We start from the raw sequence: 17,163 nt of genomic DNA, 5'->3' as shown, positions 1-17,163 counted from the left end.
GTTAGCTACATGTAAACTTCTGCTAAAAGAAACAGCTCTTACGATAACAAACTCTAGGTGGCACAATTTACCAACGTGCGCAGCCACAAAACTAATATGGCCTTCACTAGACCTAAAGCGCTTTAAAGACTTGTTATCTCAAAGCAGACTTCATATTAGCTTCCTAATAGGTGTCCTTACGGGACACTGTCTTATGGCAGACATGCAATACGCCTTGGTGTAGCCTCAAATGACTTTTGCAGAAGCTGTATGGACGAAGAAAAAAGGAAACAATCTCTCACCTTCTCTGCACTTGCCCTGCTCTTTCACTAAGACGCTTTATAAAAAGCTCAAAATGGTTCGACTAGTAAGAAGTAATTCTCTAGATTCATGTGGTATCACAATGGGCATTTTCTTTTAGCCTAAGTGTGTGGATTCTGTATCCGCAGCCACATTAACCTAACCTAACTTAGCCTAAATTTAAATACCAAGTTATGGGAAATTAGTAATACAGGTGTTTTTAAAATAAAATTTAAAAAGAAAACACTTACGAGCTTTATAGACATACATATATTATATTAAAAAATAACGTCAAGCAGATAAATTCAACAATTTTCTTTCAAGAACATTTTTCTAATCGAATCCTCGTATTCCGCTCTCCTTGATCTGAAAAGAAAAAATTAGGGCACTGATAAAACCAGTAATTGAACCATATTGGATTATTCTCACTTTGAAAGGAATACAAATTTTAGGAACGTGATAACATTTGATCAAGAAAGCAATATTATGTTCGTTTTTTTGCTTGCTTAAAATTATTCGCTGTCCAACCTTGTGTGCCAAACTATCTCCTAAAGCTGGACAAACTGTAGCTATATCATTGACTATCCTGGTTGTTAGCTCATTTGTAATCACTATCTATGAACAAGAATGATATTATAAAGTATAAAAGATTGCACTCAATTATTTACATACAATTAAAAGTTCAGTTAAAACAAATTCTTTAGAAAACACAAAATTAGTTGGCTTTCCAAAGAAAAATATAAGTTTGGCTTTCTGATATATTTTAAGTTCCTTGACATTCGAATCTCAAAAATAAAATATAGTAAGCTGGAAAATAAGTTATTGTCGCCATCCAGGAAATACGATGGGATGTGCTGGGCAAAAAGAGGATGAAAAACTGCGACATTTATTATGGTGACTGTTACCAAGAAAACCAACAGCGCTTATTTGGATGCGGCTTTATCATTGGAGCAAGACTTAGGCAAGAAGTCTTGAGCTATAGAATCATCAACGAGCACCACATGATCATCCGCATCAAGGCAAAATTCAGCAACATTAGCCTAATATGCGCGCACGCCCCCACAGAAGAGAAAGACGACAACACCAAAGATATGTTCTTCGAGCTCCTAGACAAAACATGTGAGCAGTGTCCTAACTACGATATTAAAATAGTCCTGGACTATTTTAATGCCAAGCTACGAAGGGAAGACATCTTTGGTGGAATAATCGTGAAAAACAACGTGCACGACTACACTTGCGACAACGGATTCAGGCTCATAGATTTTGCTGCGTGGCGAAACGTCATGTATGCGTTTTCCACACCTCAACATCCACAAAGGAACTTGAAGTTCTCCAGATCAATCTACCGTCAACCAAATTGACCATATTGCGATCGACTCCAGACACGCTTCCAGCATCATGAATGTCCGAACTTTCCGAGGAGCTAACATCGACTCGGACCACTAATTCGTTGTAGCCAAGGTAGCACATCGGGTTTCCAGACCCAAGGCAAAACAGGGCGATGGTGAGAGAAAGAACAACGTCTAACGGCTACAATCGCAAGTTACAAGTAACCTCTCTCGAAGTTTTCTGCCACAAACACAATGTATCGAAAAACAGTGGCAACATTGCCAAGATGCAATCAGAGAAGCCGCCTCTGATGTGCTGAGTTTTAAGCAGCCACCAACAAGGAACACCTGGTTTGATGAGGAATGTCGGCAGGCAAATGCAGTCAAGCAACAGGCACGCAAAGCGGCGCTGCATAAAAGGACGAGAGCTGCCCATGAGCTCTATGAGCAGAAGAGGCGAAAGGAACGCCGAGCCGAATCAGAAGGAAAACGAGAGGGCATGGGAAGCGTGCGGTCGAAGATGTTGAGAGGTTTAAAAGCAGGAATGAAGTTCGAAAGTTTTATGAACAGGTGAAACGAAATTCGAAGGTACATAAACCTAGACCCAAAGGCTGCAAAAAAGAAAGTTGAAACATCATAGCAGATCCGCAGTCAATGCTGAGGATATGGATTTACCACTTTTGCAGACTATATAACAGCGACGACGAACCAAATTCCGCTGTCAAGCAGGATTATCCATTCAACAAAGACGACAAAAGCCAACAATCCCGTCCTCCCGACTTAGACGAAGTAAAGATTGCCATATCTAATCTGAAGTCTAATAAAGCCGCTGGAGCGAATGGCTTGATTGCCAAGCTCTTTAAAGCAGCTGGAGATAAGTTGGTTAGGAGCATGCACCAACTTATCTGTAAGATATGGTCGGAAGAAAGCATGCCCGATGAATGGAACCGCAGTATTGGTTGCCCCATCCTGAAAAAAGGAGACCCTCTAAATCGCACCAACTATAGAGGAATCAGTCTACTTAACATCGCCTATAAAATCTTCTTTGTCGTAAAATGTAAACGTCTAAAACCCATGATCAACAACGTGATAGGTCCTTATCAGGAAAGTCCACAGTCGATCAAATTTTCATATAACGGCATATCCTGGAAAAAACCAAAGAACATCAAATCGACACCCACACCTTTTCATCGATTTTAAGGCCGCATATGACAGCATCTACAGGGACGATAAAGTTTGGAAACAACTTAACAGAACCTTTCGATGTTAAAAAAGGTTTTAGACAAGGTGATGCGCTGACATCCGATTTTTTAACATCTCACATCAACAGTAGAGGCACTATCTTTCAAATTACTGTCTTCTGTCCAATTACTAGCATATGCTGATGACATTGGCTAGTTCTATAAGACCCTTATCATCCCAATCCTGCTATACGGTGCAGAAGCATGGACTATGACAAAAGCGGATGAATGCACTTTGGATCGGTTCGAGAGAAAAGTTCATCGTGTGATCTACGGTCCCTTATGCATCGAAGGGGAGTGGAGGAGAATATGGAACGACGAGCTGTACGGGCTTTACAGCGACATGGACTTAGCCAGAAAGGTAAAAGTCCAACGACTAAGATGGCTGGGTCACGTAGAGCGCATGGAAACCAATGCTCCGGTCCGGAAAGTCTTTGACTCCACACCTACAGGACAGAGCACTAGGGGAAGACCGCGGATCAGGTGGCACGCACAAGTGGAAAGTTACCTCACCCAACTTGGAACGCAAAACTGGAGACATCTAGAAAGGCACCGAGTTAGATGGAGGAGTTTGTTGGGTGAGCCCTAGTTCACACAGGACTGTAGCGCCACCTTAATTAAGTAATCATATAAAATATTAATGTAAATATATTTAGATTAACGACGATATCATATGGTCTGGCTACCCTGCTGCTTTTAATAAAAGTAATTTATAAATCAACTTTGTAAATTATTTTGATAGATAGATAAATAAATATGCATGTATAATAATAATAATAAAAATAATATCTAATAAATCTAAATATTAGAAATAGGCCTTGTTTGAATGTTCTTACCGCTAACTCATACTGATCGGCCATCTGTTGAAGATCCGTAAGAACCTCATAAATTATCCTTGTCCTATTCGTATTATCCTCAAAACTTCTAAACAAAAACGAAAAAGAATCGATGACCAGAAGTTTCACCTATGAATTGATTTAAATTTCTTTACTTTATATTTTGTTTCATTCACAGTTTATAAACATTACATTTGTATTTGATTCCAAGATGCATTTCACGCTTTCTACAGCCGTCAATAGCTCTACGTAATCCTTGCAGTACATGTAAGACACGTTGTTCAAAATGTTTGTACTGTTAAATTCTACAGATACAGTTGGCTTTTTACTGAATTTCTTATAAATTTGCTGGTATCTTTCAGTGCAGTGGAATGCAATATCTACAAAGCAAAATTTGATTTTTAATAAAAAAAGATTGCCGCCCGAGCAGGGACTTGAACCCTGGACCGTTGGATTAAAAGTCCAACGCTCTACCGACTGAGCTACCCGGGCATGTAAAATTACCTTTATCAAATTCAGTTTACAAATCCTACTTACCTTGCAACCGATGTGGACTAAATCCCTGATTCGTATCAATAAACAGAGCTTGACCACCAATTCCACCGACTTCGTGAGGAAACTGAACATTGACACATAATTGTAAACTTAAATTAGAAATAAAATTGTAACATTGTAAAGGGACAATCACTTTTTGTAAGAAAATCAAATTCAATATTACCACATTTGAGTTTTCCCAGTACCAGGTGCACCGCAAAATTCGGTAATTACTTTTGGAGCAACGCCACCTCCGAGACATGAATCTAGCTTTTTACAGAGTGTAATAATGGAGCGATCTTTTGCTTCTTCGGACCAACAATCAAAAGCTGATTTAGTAAACATTTTCAAGATAGATGTTATGCACTTTATCAAGTTAGAAGTTTAATTTGTTTTTATATTAAAATCACAGTTTGTTTTGTTTGTGCATACACGCCGAAGCTACAATCAGCTGATTGGTAAGTTCAATAACTTGTGGACAGTAGTACACTAACGACCAACTTTATAGAAATACTTAGTGCAGCACGTGTGTTATTTATTACACTCAGACTTTCTGTATGCTGCGTGTTTCGAATATTTTCTTTTTAACACCAGTAACGTCAATCTCGCATTATTACGAACAAACGTTTTCAAATTGCCAATTTCAAACAAAAACACATTAAAATTATAAGAAACCAAGTTACTGTAATAAAATTTGCATTTTGTTCTCTAAAACAAGACAATTTTTAAAACAATTTGGAAGTAACGAATTGCAGTGTGGTTGGTACGAACTGTCAACCTCTATTCGCGTTCCACATACCATCCACACTGCAACGAATAAATTGTTCGCGCTCAACTTAACCTCAAAATTATACAACTCTTGTTCTGTTTGTTGAAAAGGGTAATTATAAATTAACAATTCATCGCTGTCTGCGAATAGAAATAAAGCTCATGTGAAAGAAAAGTCAAAATATGCAAACATCCACTGTTCGCCGTTCGTAGTTCATGTGCACGATGCTTTATACTCGGATGTTTTTTGGTTGCGTGTTTTTGACACTTCTCTTTCATTCTTTGTTATCATCCACAAAGTTCAGGGTTATAAGGTATTTGCTCCACTTGAAATTGTCCGGCGGCATATTTCTTGTTTACTCGGAAATACTAGAACTATACTAATTTGGTTTTCCGTGGGTAAATTCAGATTTCCTTAAAAAATGGATTTTGTTCGTAGCGCATGGAACACGATTGAAATGTTTTTTTTTTATCATTGCATTACTTGGACATCGTGTACGTTAACAAGTCATGTAGAGCTGTCAAATTTCATGCTTAACATTTTATTTAAATTGTATTAGTATTAGTTTAAAGAGTTGTAAATCTGTCAAAAAATCTAGTTCTGCAGATTTTATCTTAAATTAAAAACGGAAAATTTCTGTTTTGACAGATCTAAATCAAAAATAAATTGATTTAATTTACCCATTGAATACCCCATAAGAAAAAGGCTTATAAAGAAATGGCAAAAAATAGCCTCTGCTGGAGTCGAAAATTTAGTGTCTTCAATGCAGAGATGACTACAGGCTTTTTAGATGCCCATGGTGGGCCAGTGAAATAATCATGGTTAAAAACAGTATTTTAATGAAAATGCTAATTTTGCATGTAGAATTGTAGATTTTCACTATATTTTTTAAGTTTTTGATCAACATAGGTTAAAGAGCTTCACAAAGTAGATATTTAAGTATAATATAATATCAACGGATTTTCTTGTGCTAGAAATTCAGACATTTTAATGAAGCCTAATACTCTGCTTCCATAAATGTTCCAGAAATTCTTAAGTATAGAAGAAGTGTCTGCTTTGTTTCTGTTGTTGCAACGTGCTGAGCAGTGACACAAGAACTGCACTGTGTCTTCCTACTCTTCCACATTCACTGCAGTCTTTAAACATATCATTCCGTAGAGTCTTATGCTATGTCGTGTGATAAAAACCATTAGTTCTTGGTGACAGTATTTGTTTATCTTCGATTTGATTACTTTGGTGGAAATCAATCATTGAGACCCGTTTTGCGGCGTTTGTCGCTGCCAATATTCGGCTTGAAAGACATTGCTTTGATCGTAAAGTCTAAAGTAGTTGGCAAGATTGAGTGCATTGTATAAACTCCAGCATATCGTTTTTCAACAACTGGTCTGGATGCGGCTTTGTCATTGGAGCCAGGCTTGAGCTATAGGTCCATCAATGAGCGCCTCATGACCATACGCATCAAGGCTAAATTCGGCAACATTAGTGTAAATTCTGGAATGAAGTTCGAAAGTTTAATGAACATGTGCAACGAAATTCACCGGTACATAAACCTAGAACCGAAGGCTGCAAAGACGAAAGTGGAAGCATCATAGTGGGACCGCAGTCAATGCTGAGGATATGGAAGGACTACCTCTGCAGACTGTACAACGGCGACGACGAACCGAATTCCGCTGTCAGGATGATTCATTCAACATAGACGACGAAAGGCAACAATCCCGTCCTCCCGACTAAGACGAAATAAAGATTGCTATATGAAGTCTTATAAAGCTCTAGGAGCATGCAAGAACTTTTCGGTAAGATATGGTCGGAAAAAAGCATGCCCGATGAATGGAACCTCAGTATTTTTGCCCGGTCCTGAAAAAAGGAGACCCTCTTACCTGCACCAACTATAGAGGAATCAGTCTACTTAACATCGCCTATAAAATCTTCTCTACGTGATAGGTCCTTCTCACTGTGTTTTAGACCAGGAAAGTCCACAGTCGATAAAATATTCACATTACGGCAGATCCTGGAAAAAACCCAAGAACACCATAATCTTTTCATCGATTTCAAAAGTCTGTCCAATTACTAGTATATCCTGATGACATTGACATAATCGAAAGAATTCATCGTGATGTCAATGGGGCTTTTGTGAGTATTGAGGCAGAGGCGGCAAAAATGGGTTTAATGGTTAATGAGGGCAACACAAAGTACATGCTGTCGTCAAGAAAGGACCTACAACACCGACGTCTTGGTCAAAACGTCACAATCGACAGACGTAACTTTGAGGTAATCAAGGACTTGGTTACGCTGTAAATGCAGAAAACAACACCAACGCCGAGATCCAACGCAGAATAACTCTTGCTAACCGCTGTTTCTTTGGACTAAGAAAGCAATTGACTGGTAAAGTTCTCTCTCGAGGGACCAAAGTGTTGCTTTATAAGACCCTTATTATCCCCGTCCTGCTATAGGTTGCAGAAGCATGGACTATGACAAAAGCGGCTTTCATCCTTGGATCGGTTTGAGAGAAAAGTTCTTCGTGTGATCTACAGTCCCTTATATATAGAAAGGGAGTGGAGAAGAAGATGGAATGACGAGCTGTACAAGCTTTACAGCGACGTAGACTTAGCCAGAAGCAGAGAGAAAAAACTAAATGAGAGAGCCAAATTTCCTCGTCTCCGTCCCTTTGGAACCTCTTACTCTCATTTTTTATAGCGTGTTGAATTCGTATCGGTGTATACATGTTTTCACCTCGAAGAGCAGAGAGAATTGAGACATTTGATATTTCTTTCTCTTTCTGGTTTTCACAAATTAATACTAGCAAACAATTTTCGTTTGTCAATGAATTACGGTAAACGTTAAAACGGAAGATTGTGGTGAATTTGTTTTTCTTTTCTCTTTCTTTGAGTTACAGATAGATGGCATTAACAACCAAAACCAGAAAAGATGTGTTCAGAAAGAGTGTATAACAAGGTTAAGGTTTTTTAGACTAGACTTTATTTGTTATGAACAAGTACATGTTTTTTTATAAATGTATGTTATGTTTATTTCAATAGTAATACCTTTACATAACTTAACTGCTGTTTAATCTACAATATACTGCATTGAATTATCTAACATCGAATTAATTATAATTGGTGGAAATAATAAAGGTCTACAATTTACCGGGAAAAGATAAGATATAAATAAGTAGTAGAACTGGAAAACTTATAAAAATGATGCATATGACTTAAATTTTGGTTGAAGAACAAATTTGTATATTCTCTTCACAAAACCAATGACCTAGTGAGAATACAAATACTTTTACTTTTGTACAAAAGTACTTTTCGGCTTACATATGTAGTTAAGCCTTTAAAAACAGCACATTAGCTTAATGGAAAGCATAGCTTATCGCCAATTCACAAATCTTATGCGATGAAAATTGGCAACAGATGTTTACGGTTTTTATTTAGTCTCTACTTAAATCACTTATTTTCAGCATTTTGGAATGTCGGTAACATAAAGAAAATAAACAACGAGTACACACAAATACAATAGGAATGTAAAAAAGAGATGAGTATATAAAAATGTTTTCAATGTTTTTGCGTTGTTTTATTTTAATGATCCATGTTTACATTCTTTAACTCTCGTTGTCAATGTTCCAGCAACTCTCGCAGCCAAAATTAAGTCGATGAACTCTGAAAACTGAACTAAATCTGAGTTTTTTTTGCATTTTTCAACGGTCTGATCGAAAATTAAACGCATAAACGCAGCTCATAATAAAACAAATAATAGTTGTAGTGCTTTCAGAGTTTTATGTTTCTAGGTCCTAATTCTCATTGCACCGTTGCACCACCTAATTTATTTTACTTACTTAATAATTAAAACTGGCTTCAAATAACTAACTAATATTTCTCTAAATGCGGAATTTACAATTGTTGCTAAATCTTCATTGTTCTGGCACCTAACAAGAGTAATTAATTTCACTTCATATTCGAATGATATTACTCCCAAAGTAACACAATGAGAATACCAAAAAATTGTTCATACACAATTTTGAATTTTCTTTGAACACCTCTGAACAACATGGCATCCGCCATTTTTCGAAGGTGGACGCCATTTTTTTTTAATGTGGGGAGTATGCACATCTTCTTGCATAAGTATTCGTTCCCCACATTTTTTTTATATGGAGTTAATACATATGCAAGTTTATGTGCAAATTGCAGCTTGTAGGCAAAAAGAGAGCAACCGTCGAAGTTGGTTCTCTCGTTTAGTTTTTTTCTCTCTGGCCAGAAGGGTAAAAGTCTAACGACTAAGATGGCTGGGTCACGTAGAGAGCATGGAAACCAACGATCCGACCCGGAAAGTCTTCGAATCCACACCCACAGGACAGCGCAGTAGAGGAAGACCCCGGATCAGGTGGCGCCAACTTGGAGTGCGAAATTGGAGACATCTAGCTAGGGACCGAGCTGGATGGAGAAGTTTGTTGGGTGAAGCCCTAGTTCACACAGGACTGTAGCGCCACCTTAAGTAAGTTACAAACATATAGAATAAAGTTTATAAACTGTTGAGGGTTTCTTCGTCTAATGCCAATTTGAAAGTTGAATACATTGCGCTTGAAAAGAGCTTCAACTTGTTAAATAAATGTCTTTATAAAAACTATATTTGCTCAATGGAATCTTAATTAAAAAACATAGCAAGTATTTTTGAGCTTTTATTAAAAATTAAAAAATATAGTGGAATTCCAAAGTGTATGGAGTATTTGGGATACACGTGCCTTACACTGACATAACTAAAATTTGCAATAATTATGCCAAATTTTTAAAATCTAATTATTTAGTTTCAAAAAACAATAATACTTTCTTCCGGGAGATCAACTTCTACAAATCTTACAATTTTCTCTAACTTTGTTTTAAATAATCTAAAAAAGGATATCAAGTCGATGTCATATATACGGATTTTGCCAAAACATTAGACAGAGTTCACCATAAAATTTTAATTCATAAACTTAAAACTAGGTATACATTCTAACTTCCTAAATTGGTTGCGTTCATATCTTACAGGACTCATTCAATGTGTCCATAATGATCGATTGTCTCAAGTCCAATAGATGCTTCTTCGGGCGTTCCTCAAGGTAGCCATCTTTGACCACTTTTGTTTCTTATATTCTTATAAATGATCTACCTGATTTTCTCTTAAATTCCTTTTCCTTGATGTTTGCCGATGATCTCAAATGTCTAAGATGCATTAAGGATCCGGTTGACTATGTGCTACTTCAATCAGATCTTCAAAGCTTATCAACATGGTGTAAAATCAACAAATTAAACCTCAACATCTCTTAATGTCAATGTTTTTTATATTCCCGCCACTCGTCTCCTTTTGTATATGATTAACATATTAAGAACAAAGTTCCCGATAGAGTCTCAACCAGAAAAGATTTGGGAGTCATTTTTTACTCTTAATTCAACTTCGCTAATCATTTAGAATTCATAGTCAGTAAGGCCAACTCTATGCTTGGATTTGTTTTTCGTAATTGTAATCGTTATTTATTCCATGAGGTACTTCATAGAGTAAACTATGCTGTTAAAAATTTGTATATATTGTTTCAAATAATTTGTATTTATTACATATTATTTAGTCTTTTACAGTAAGATACAATATCTTTAAAGGAAGTACAAGCTTCAGTTTTACAATTGGCTTACATGAAATGAATGAATACTAAATTTTAAACAAGATGACTTTGAAAAAAAACTATTTTATACTATTTAATTAATGAAAAAGGTTTGATCCATGGACTTTATTATAAAACCTTATAAAACACCTTGTAAGTATACAAAAAAAGTTAAAATCATCGCAATGCCTCAAAATACTGTCCTATTCTAAACCGAGTAGTGCAGCCTATCATCCTTATAGTGTGAGGTAAGGAATTCCACAAACGAACCGCTTGAACGAAAATTTGACAGCTCGGCTCGAAACAAGATAGGAGTAGCGTTTTGGTTTCAGGTCGCTGCTTCGATTAGAGCGTGGAAAAAGGGTTCTGTTGTAAAGGTACGTCGGTTGTCGTGTTTGCATGACATTGTGGAGCATTATTAAGGTCCTAAACGAGAAAAGGTTATCAAGAGAAAAACCATATATTAATCTTGCATATGAGGAAATGGGAACATATTTCCGTAGTCCAAAAAATATATCTGACAACATTAAGTTTCCTTTTGTGCTTGGAATCGCAATTACTAAATAGTTCACACCCAAATAATAAAAGCGGAATAAGCAGCGACTTAGCAAAAATCATTCTTGTTTTTATTGGAGTGATTCTTTGGGTGTTCCATAATATACGTAAGCCTCCGTACACTCTACCTATGATAAGTTGTATATGATTTGTCCAAGAGAGTGTCTTATTAAATACTACTATAAGATTGTTGGCTGAGTCAACAAACTGAATTGGGTTATCATTGAGTAATATTGGAGAAAAGCAAGATGTGTCTGTAGAGTCTTTTGAAATGAATAAGCATTTTGACTTAGTAGGATTTAAACAAAGTCCGTTTAAGATCTTTGTTTATCTCACAAATACCATTTTCAACCAACCCCAGAGGACAACTGTACCTAAGCTGTACAATGTACATCATGGGCATACATATGTATGGATGAGTTAAAGCTTATAGACGGGAGCTCATTAACATACATACATAGTAAAAAGTAATGGGCCCAAAATAGACCTTTGGGCAATATGGCTATTGGCCATTGGCCGACACTCATTTCGGGTTTTTGGAAAAGAAAAGAAAAGAAAAGAAAAGAAAAGAAAAAAAGGAATTAAAAGAACGTGAGATCAAAGCTAAAATAAGTAAATAAATAATCAATAAGTCAATAATAATAAAGGTTTGCTTATGTTTTCTTCTTCCCAGCGTTAGTGATTACAATTCGGTTCGCATTTTAGTTTTTCTTACATGGACAAGTCCACGCAAAATGTAAACAGAAAACAGTTAATCATCTCGTTTTAGTTTAAGTGCGTATTGTAACAGAGAACGATTTTTCACAGTTAAATTCATGAATGAAAACTGCAGAGTTTTTGTTGTCATTGAAACCAAGATCTCGAAGACGTAGTGGTTGTTTTGTTTTTGCTGGGTAGTTAGCTAACGATCGCAATACGGTGCTCTTGTCAATTGGAGAAAAAAAATTAACAACAATCGGTGAGTGTGTGTTATTATTTTTGTTCGGTTTAAGGCGGAAACTTGGTCACATAAGTCATCAAACATAGATTTAAGATTTTCCGTTGGTAAGAAAGGAACACCTTGTAATAGTTCATCACTACAAATTTCTTTTTGTTGGAATTTTTCCTCATTTTGTTTCATACGTTCCATCATGTTAATTATGGCTTCATTTTGTTGTTTAAGCTGTTCTTTAAGATTATCATTTTCGTGTTTAATAGTGCGTAGATCGTTTAATTGTGTTTCAATAATATTTATTCGTTTTTTCATCTCTTCAAATGATGATTTGAGTGTGACTATGTCAGCATCGATTTTTTCGATAATCGCTCTTCAGATCCAGCAATTCTTAAGGTAAGAGAAGATGTGACAGACTCACTTTGTTTGAGAAAAGCCTCCTCCAATTCGGTCCATATTTCTTCTGTGTTGTCAATAGTTTTTTGTTTCAGTGCTGGTGATGATAACGGCGTATTTTTCGGTGGTGTATTTACGATCTTGTTTGTCACTTTAACTTTGCAACTTGTAGACATGTTAACATGTTAGAGTTTATGATTGTTTATGCAAACGTTTATAGTTTATTTTTTAAGATTCACTCAAGTTATATGAACATATTTGAGCACTGAGAACAAAGAAATCCTGAACTTATTTCAAGAAGTAGCAACACAAAAATTCAATAAAAAGAATAGAAAATATTACAGTCCAATTTGAAGAAAAACAAAATAATTGAAAGAAAAAAACTTTATTTGTCTGCTAACTCACACACGTCTACTTACTATGTATGTTGGGACAAATTTTGTATTTGGTTACTCTGTAAGAGTTACTATAATCTCTAATCTAAATAAATAAATAAATTCAAAATATTAATTTCATTAAAATTAACGAAACTTTCGTTAAACAAAACTAAAATTCTTTAAATAAAGTCATGTCAAAACTATTTAGACCAAATAAAAACATAGCTTAGAATTTCTGCAGTTCTCGAAAGTTTATAAACAGACCATATAATGTAATTTGTTTTCTCCCGATCCACAATCCACTCATCATTGTACAACAAATGAACACAACCATCAGCTTCAACAACCACCACAACCAAAACCAGCAGCAGCAGCGCTTTTGTCAATTTTTCATATCAGCAATTTAACGGAACCACTTTGTGTCCTCGATGAATTAATTTTTATGTCAAAAATTTACTTTTATTGTTATAAAAACATAAACATTCCTGTTTGAAGTGTTTTTCAGTAGATTTTAATTTTTAGTCATCTTTGAATTTCAAGTTTTCTAAAAGATTTTCCTCTTTTAAAAGTGTTCTAAAAAAATTCTAGCAAAACAAAATTCAAACAAAAACCATCCCAACTTATTTTACTTGTTTCTTTTTATAAATGCATCTGCGGGAACAGTAACGCTATATGTGCAAAGAAAAAATTATCTTCCATTATCTCATTCCTTTGAATAAAAACAATAACAACACAACAACTTGTCGAACACAATCTTGTTGTCTCTGGGTCTTCGTCACCCCCAACCAAACGCGAAGAAACGGATGAACCATAGTCTCTTGTTAAGTCAGTTTGACATTTGCGCTCGCGAAGGAAAGAAAAAGATCTCTACTTTCAAACGAATCAAATAGTAATCAAAATCAAAGAAAATAGTGAAATCCCCTGTGCTTGTACGCGCTGCCGTGAGAAGAGTGAGTTACAATTAAATTTATTTTCTCATTACATTTTCGTCCAACCAAACAATTGTATTTTGTATTTTTTGAAAAAGAACAGGATCTCGTGGTTCCAAAAACTCAAACTCAACAAAAGTCTATTCAAATACTATTTAATTCCCACGGAAGTTTGCGAATCTTGAAACCTAACAACGGTGCAAGGTCGTCGTGTTCGAGAGAAAAAGTCTTAAAAGTTTGGTGTCAGCTCGATATACTTCGTGTACGTACGAGATTTTTCTATTTTATTTCATTTTTCTGTTTGCCCTCCCCTCTTAATTCTATTTCTCGTGCATCCATCATTTACAATAATATAATCATGTAATTACAGAAGCCACAAAAACACACTTTGGTTGAGGAGGGAACTCAAACGCAAACGACAAAATAATATAAACCAGAAAAATGGTTGACTACTATAAAACACTAGAAGTTGTTCGCACAGCCAACGATGTTGAAATCAAGAAGGCCTACAGAAAACTAGCACTCAAGTGGCACCCCGACAAGAATCCAGACAATCTAGAAGAGGCAAATATTCGTTTTAAGGAAATCTCTGAGGCTTACGAAGTGCTGTCGGACGAGAAGAAGCGCCGCATCTATGATCAATATGGTAAAGAAGGTCTCATTGGCGACAGCCAACGAAGTAGACCCTCGCGCAGATATGGAGGCAATGGTAGCGGTATGCACGAGTTCGATGAATACGACATAATGGGCGGGTTCCCATTCGTATTCCGTCCTCCGGACGAAGTCTTCCGCGAGTTCTTCGGGGTAAATTCACCTTTTGCGGACCTATTCCGCGAGGTACACCATCCAAGTCGACGGCACGGCAGCAATGGCGGGCACCATCATCGTTCATCTGGCGGTGTCGGTCATCGCCATTCGCACCCGGCCCAGAATAACATGATGACCTCCTTCATGAGCCCCATGGTCGGCTACTCGATGATGGACTTCCTCATGCCATCGAACAGTTTCACCGCCTTCTCCTCAATGAACGGAGCCATTGGCGGCAGTGTTACACCGAGCGGCGCCGTTAAAAGAACCTCAACATCGACCACTTTTATAAACGGTAAGAAAATGATGACGAAGAGGGTGTTCGAGAATGGCAGAGAAACCGTTTTAAGCTACGAAAACGATGTCCTTAAATCAAAGACTGTGAATGGTGTTGCACAGAATCTCTCGTCGATATCAAACTGAAATGTACAATAATTTGTGATGATTGTGAACATTGCTACACACACGACACACATAGAGAGAGTCATGAGTCATTTATATAAAAACAAAATTATTAAAACAACCCACAAGTCAACTAAAAAAAGATTTAAACAAAAACAAAAAAAAAAACTAAAAATATAAATGTAGCTATAAACGGATAAAAAAATAATAATCATTAATAAAAATTAAATATATCACACACACACACACACACAAAATAGCAAATAATTGTAATCGCGTGCGCTGTTTATTTAGCGTCTTATTATTAATAATTATTAAACCTAAGTAACAGTACTATATATATTGTATAATTTTAAATTTATAAGATTCTAAGCAAACTTAATGTAAAGTCTGTGTGAATAATTAATTATTGGTGGGGATGATGCGGATGAATGCTAAACTGCTAACGCTAAGCAAACAAACAAACAAACAAACACTCTCAATGCAAGAGAAAATGTTCAAACAAGCCAACAAGAAGGGATTGAACACATTTCCAACTAGAAGAAAAAAAAAAAACACAGAAAAAAAACAAAAACATTTACTAAATTAATTACTTATGTCTTTTTCATTGATGAATAAACTAAATTCAAATTGCCATTCTTATGTGGAGAGGAAAATTTTTAATTTTTAATATATATATATATATACATAATAATATAAATATTTACTAAGATTTATTTAATTTTTCATAAACTAAATTAAAATTAATAGTATATAGGCAATGAAATAATAACAAACAAACAAAAATCATCACCTCTTATCACAACATTGTTGGTTGTTATCAATTCAAAAATCTAAATATTCGAAACTGTAAAATTAAAATGTTTCAATTCATCTAATAGAAGAAAGAAACAATTTCCCCAAAATCATGTATCACACTCAGTATTTCTTGAAAAAGTATAAATTAAATGTATTCTCCCCAAAAAATATGTATTTAATACGTGATAACCAATATCCAGTCCATTAAATCATTATCCAACCCTTAATTCCGTGTCAAAATTCTGGAAAAATTAATTTTGAAACATATACATAAAGCCTCAGAATTGTATTCGAAGGATTAAAACATTTTTTCTCAATAATTATAACTCTGACGAATTGTGTGACAGGGGTGAAAAATAATACAAAAACAAAAGATAACTTATGATTGGCGCGTGAATCTGAAAGATGAATATATTTGTTCTTATAATTTTTCTTTTTAAATCTATTATTATTTTTTTTTTAAATGAAGAAACGTACAGTTTTTTATTATCTAAGTTTATTTTTGTTACAAACAATCATAAATTCCTTTTTGCAGAGGACACAAACTGCGATACATATAAATACATAAATAACAAAACAAAATAATAAAACTGAATAAAACAAAATAAAAACACTTTTACTTAATCCACTCTAAGTTAAGTTTTCTTTTTTTTTATGAATATGGAAATTGGGAGTTCATAAAAAATTAAAGAAAAGTATTTATATAAATACTTAAAACAAAAATAATATTTATTTAACAAAAAATGGAAAGAAATAATTAAACCCAAGCGCACTCACTATACCTATTCAATTTAGTTTTGTTATATAGTAATTCTTAGTTTTGCTTGTTTTTATTATTATTGTTCATTCACCTACAAAATGACCTATTTTCCTTTGGGTAGTTTTAAGTTGATTTTCAATGTTTTGTAATTTCTCTATTTGTGTTCTATTGTTTTCTTAGAATTATACCAAGTAGTGTTACGCATGCAATGTCGATTAAATAAATTTAATCCAAGCATAGTACAACAAAATTACAACGATAATTAGTCGATATGGAATTAAATGAACGAAGAGGGTGTAAAATCATGCGAGAAACTATGAACAAGAACAAATAGAAAACGCACTACGCCTGCCAATTGTTTTATTATTTAGCTTTGCAAAACGAACAAAAGAAAAATCGAATGACGAAAGCCATTGAAAAAAAGACAAACAAAAAAACATCTATTATTGTTAGAAAAGCAAAAATAATAAACAAATAAAATAAAATTATAAATGTTATATTAACGTAAAATTTTTAAATTTTGTATTGCGGTTTTTTTCCTTAAAGAGAGAGAGGATGAGATGAGGGACATTCACGTGTTTGTTTTAATTAC

At 35.0% G+C, this 17,163-nt stretch overlaps 2 protein-coding genes and 1 non-coding gene across 4 annotated transcripts; 1 reads left to right on the top strand and 2 right to left on the bottom strand.

The window, feature by feature from the left end:
- Positions 1-536: 536 nt before the first annotated feature.
- On the bottom strand, positions 537-4,614 carry LOC129941539 (DNA repair protein RAD51 homolog 3). Its single transcript, XM_056050210.1, has 6 exons — positions 4,403-4,614; positions 4,222-4,328; positions 3,877-4,064; positions 3,685-3,813; positions 709-894; positions 537-645 (listed from the first exon to the last, which is right to left on the bottom strand). The coding sequence occupies exons 1-6, from the start codon at positions 4,561-4,563 to the stop codon at positions 613-615; spliced, it is 804 nt and encodes a 267-aa protein (XP_055906185.1). The 5' UTR covers positions 4,564-4,614; the 3' UTR covers positions 537-612.
- Trnak-uuu (transfer RNA lysine (anticodon UUU)) lies at positions 4,104-4,176 on the bottom strand. Its single transcript has one exon. It is a non-coding gene; the product is annotated as a tRNA-Lys (tRNA).
- An 8,643-nt stretch (positions 4,615-13,257) lies between the features above and the next one.
- On the top strand, positions 13,258-16,616 carry LOC129939022 (dnaJ homolog subfamily B member 6-B). 2 transcript variants are annotated; one of them, XM_056046882.1, is made up of 3 exons: positions 13,258-13,825; positions 13,908-14,066; positions 14,175-16,616. In XM_056046882.1, the coding sequence occupies exon 3, from the start codon at positions 14,246-14,248 to the stop codon at positions 15,032-15,034; it is 789 nt and encodes a 262-aa protein (XP_055902857.1). In that variant the 5' UTR covers positions 13,258-13,825; positions 13,908-14,066; positions 14,175-14,245; the 3' UTR covers positions 15,035-16,616. The 2 variants fall into 2 exon arrangements, with proteins under 2 accessions (XP_055902857.1, XP_055902856.1); XM_056046881.1 differs by having other exon boundaries at positions 13,903-14,066.
- The last annotated feature ends 547 nt before the right edge of the window (positions 16,617-17,163 follow it).

Source organism: Eupeodes corollae, chromosome 1 (genome assembly GCF_945859685.1).
Source record: "Eupeodes corollae chromosome 1, idEupCoro1.1, whole genome shotgun sequence".
NCBI classification, from domain to species: Eukaryota; Metazoa; Arthropoda; class Insecta; order Diptera; family Syrphidae; genus Eupeodes; species Eupeodes corollae.
The sequence above is the reverse complement of the archived record's forward strand: the minus strand, read 5'-3'. Positions and strand labels throughout refer to the sequence as shown.

Excerpts from the sequence above, each read along its gene's own strand:
- LOC129941539 (XM_056050210.1), bottom strand. The coding sequence starts at position 4,563 with ATGTTTACTAAATCAGCTTTTGATTGTTGGTCCGAAGAAGCAAAAGAT. Across the intron at positions 4,065-4,221 it reads TAGTCCACATCGGTTGCAAG|ATATTGCATTCCACTGCACT; the intron begins GTAAGTAGGATT and ends TTTGCTTTGTAG. Across the intron at positions 646-708 it reads AAATTTGTATTCCTTTCAAA|ATCAAGGAGAGCGGAATACG; the intron begins GTGAGAATAATC and ends TTTTCTTTTCAG.
- LOC129939022 (XM_056046882.1), top strand. The coding sequence starts at position 14,246 with ATGGTTGACTACTATAAAACACTAGAAGTTGTTCGCACAGCCAACGAT.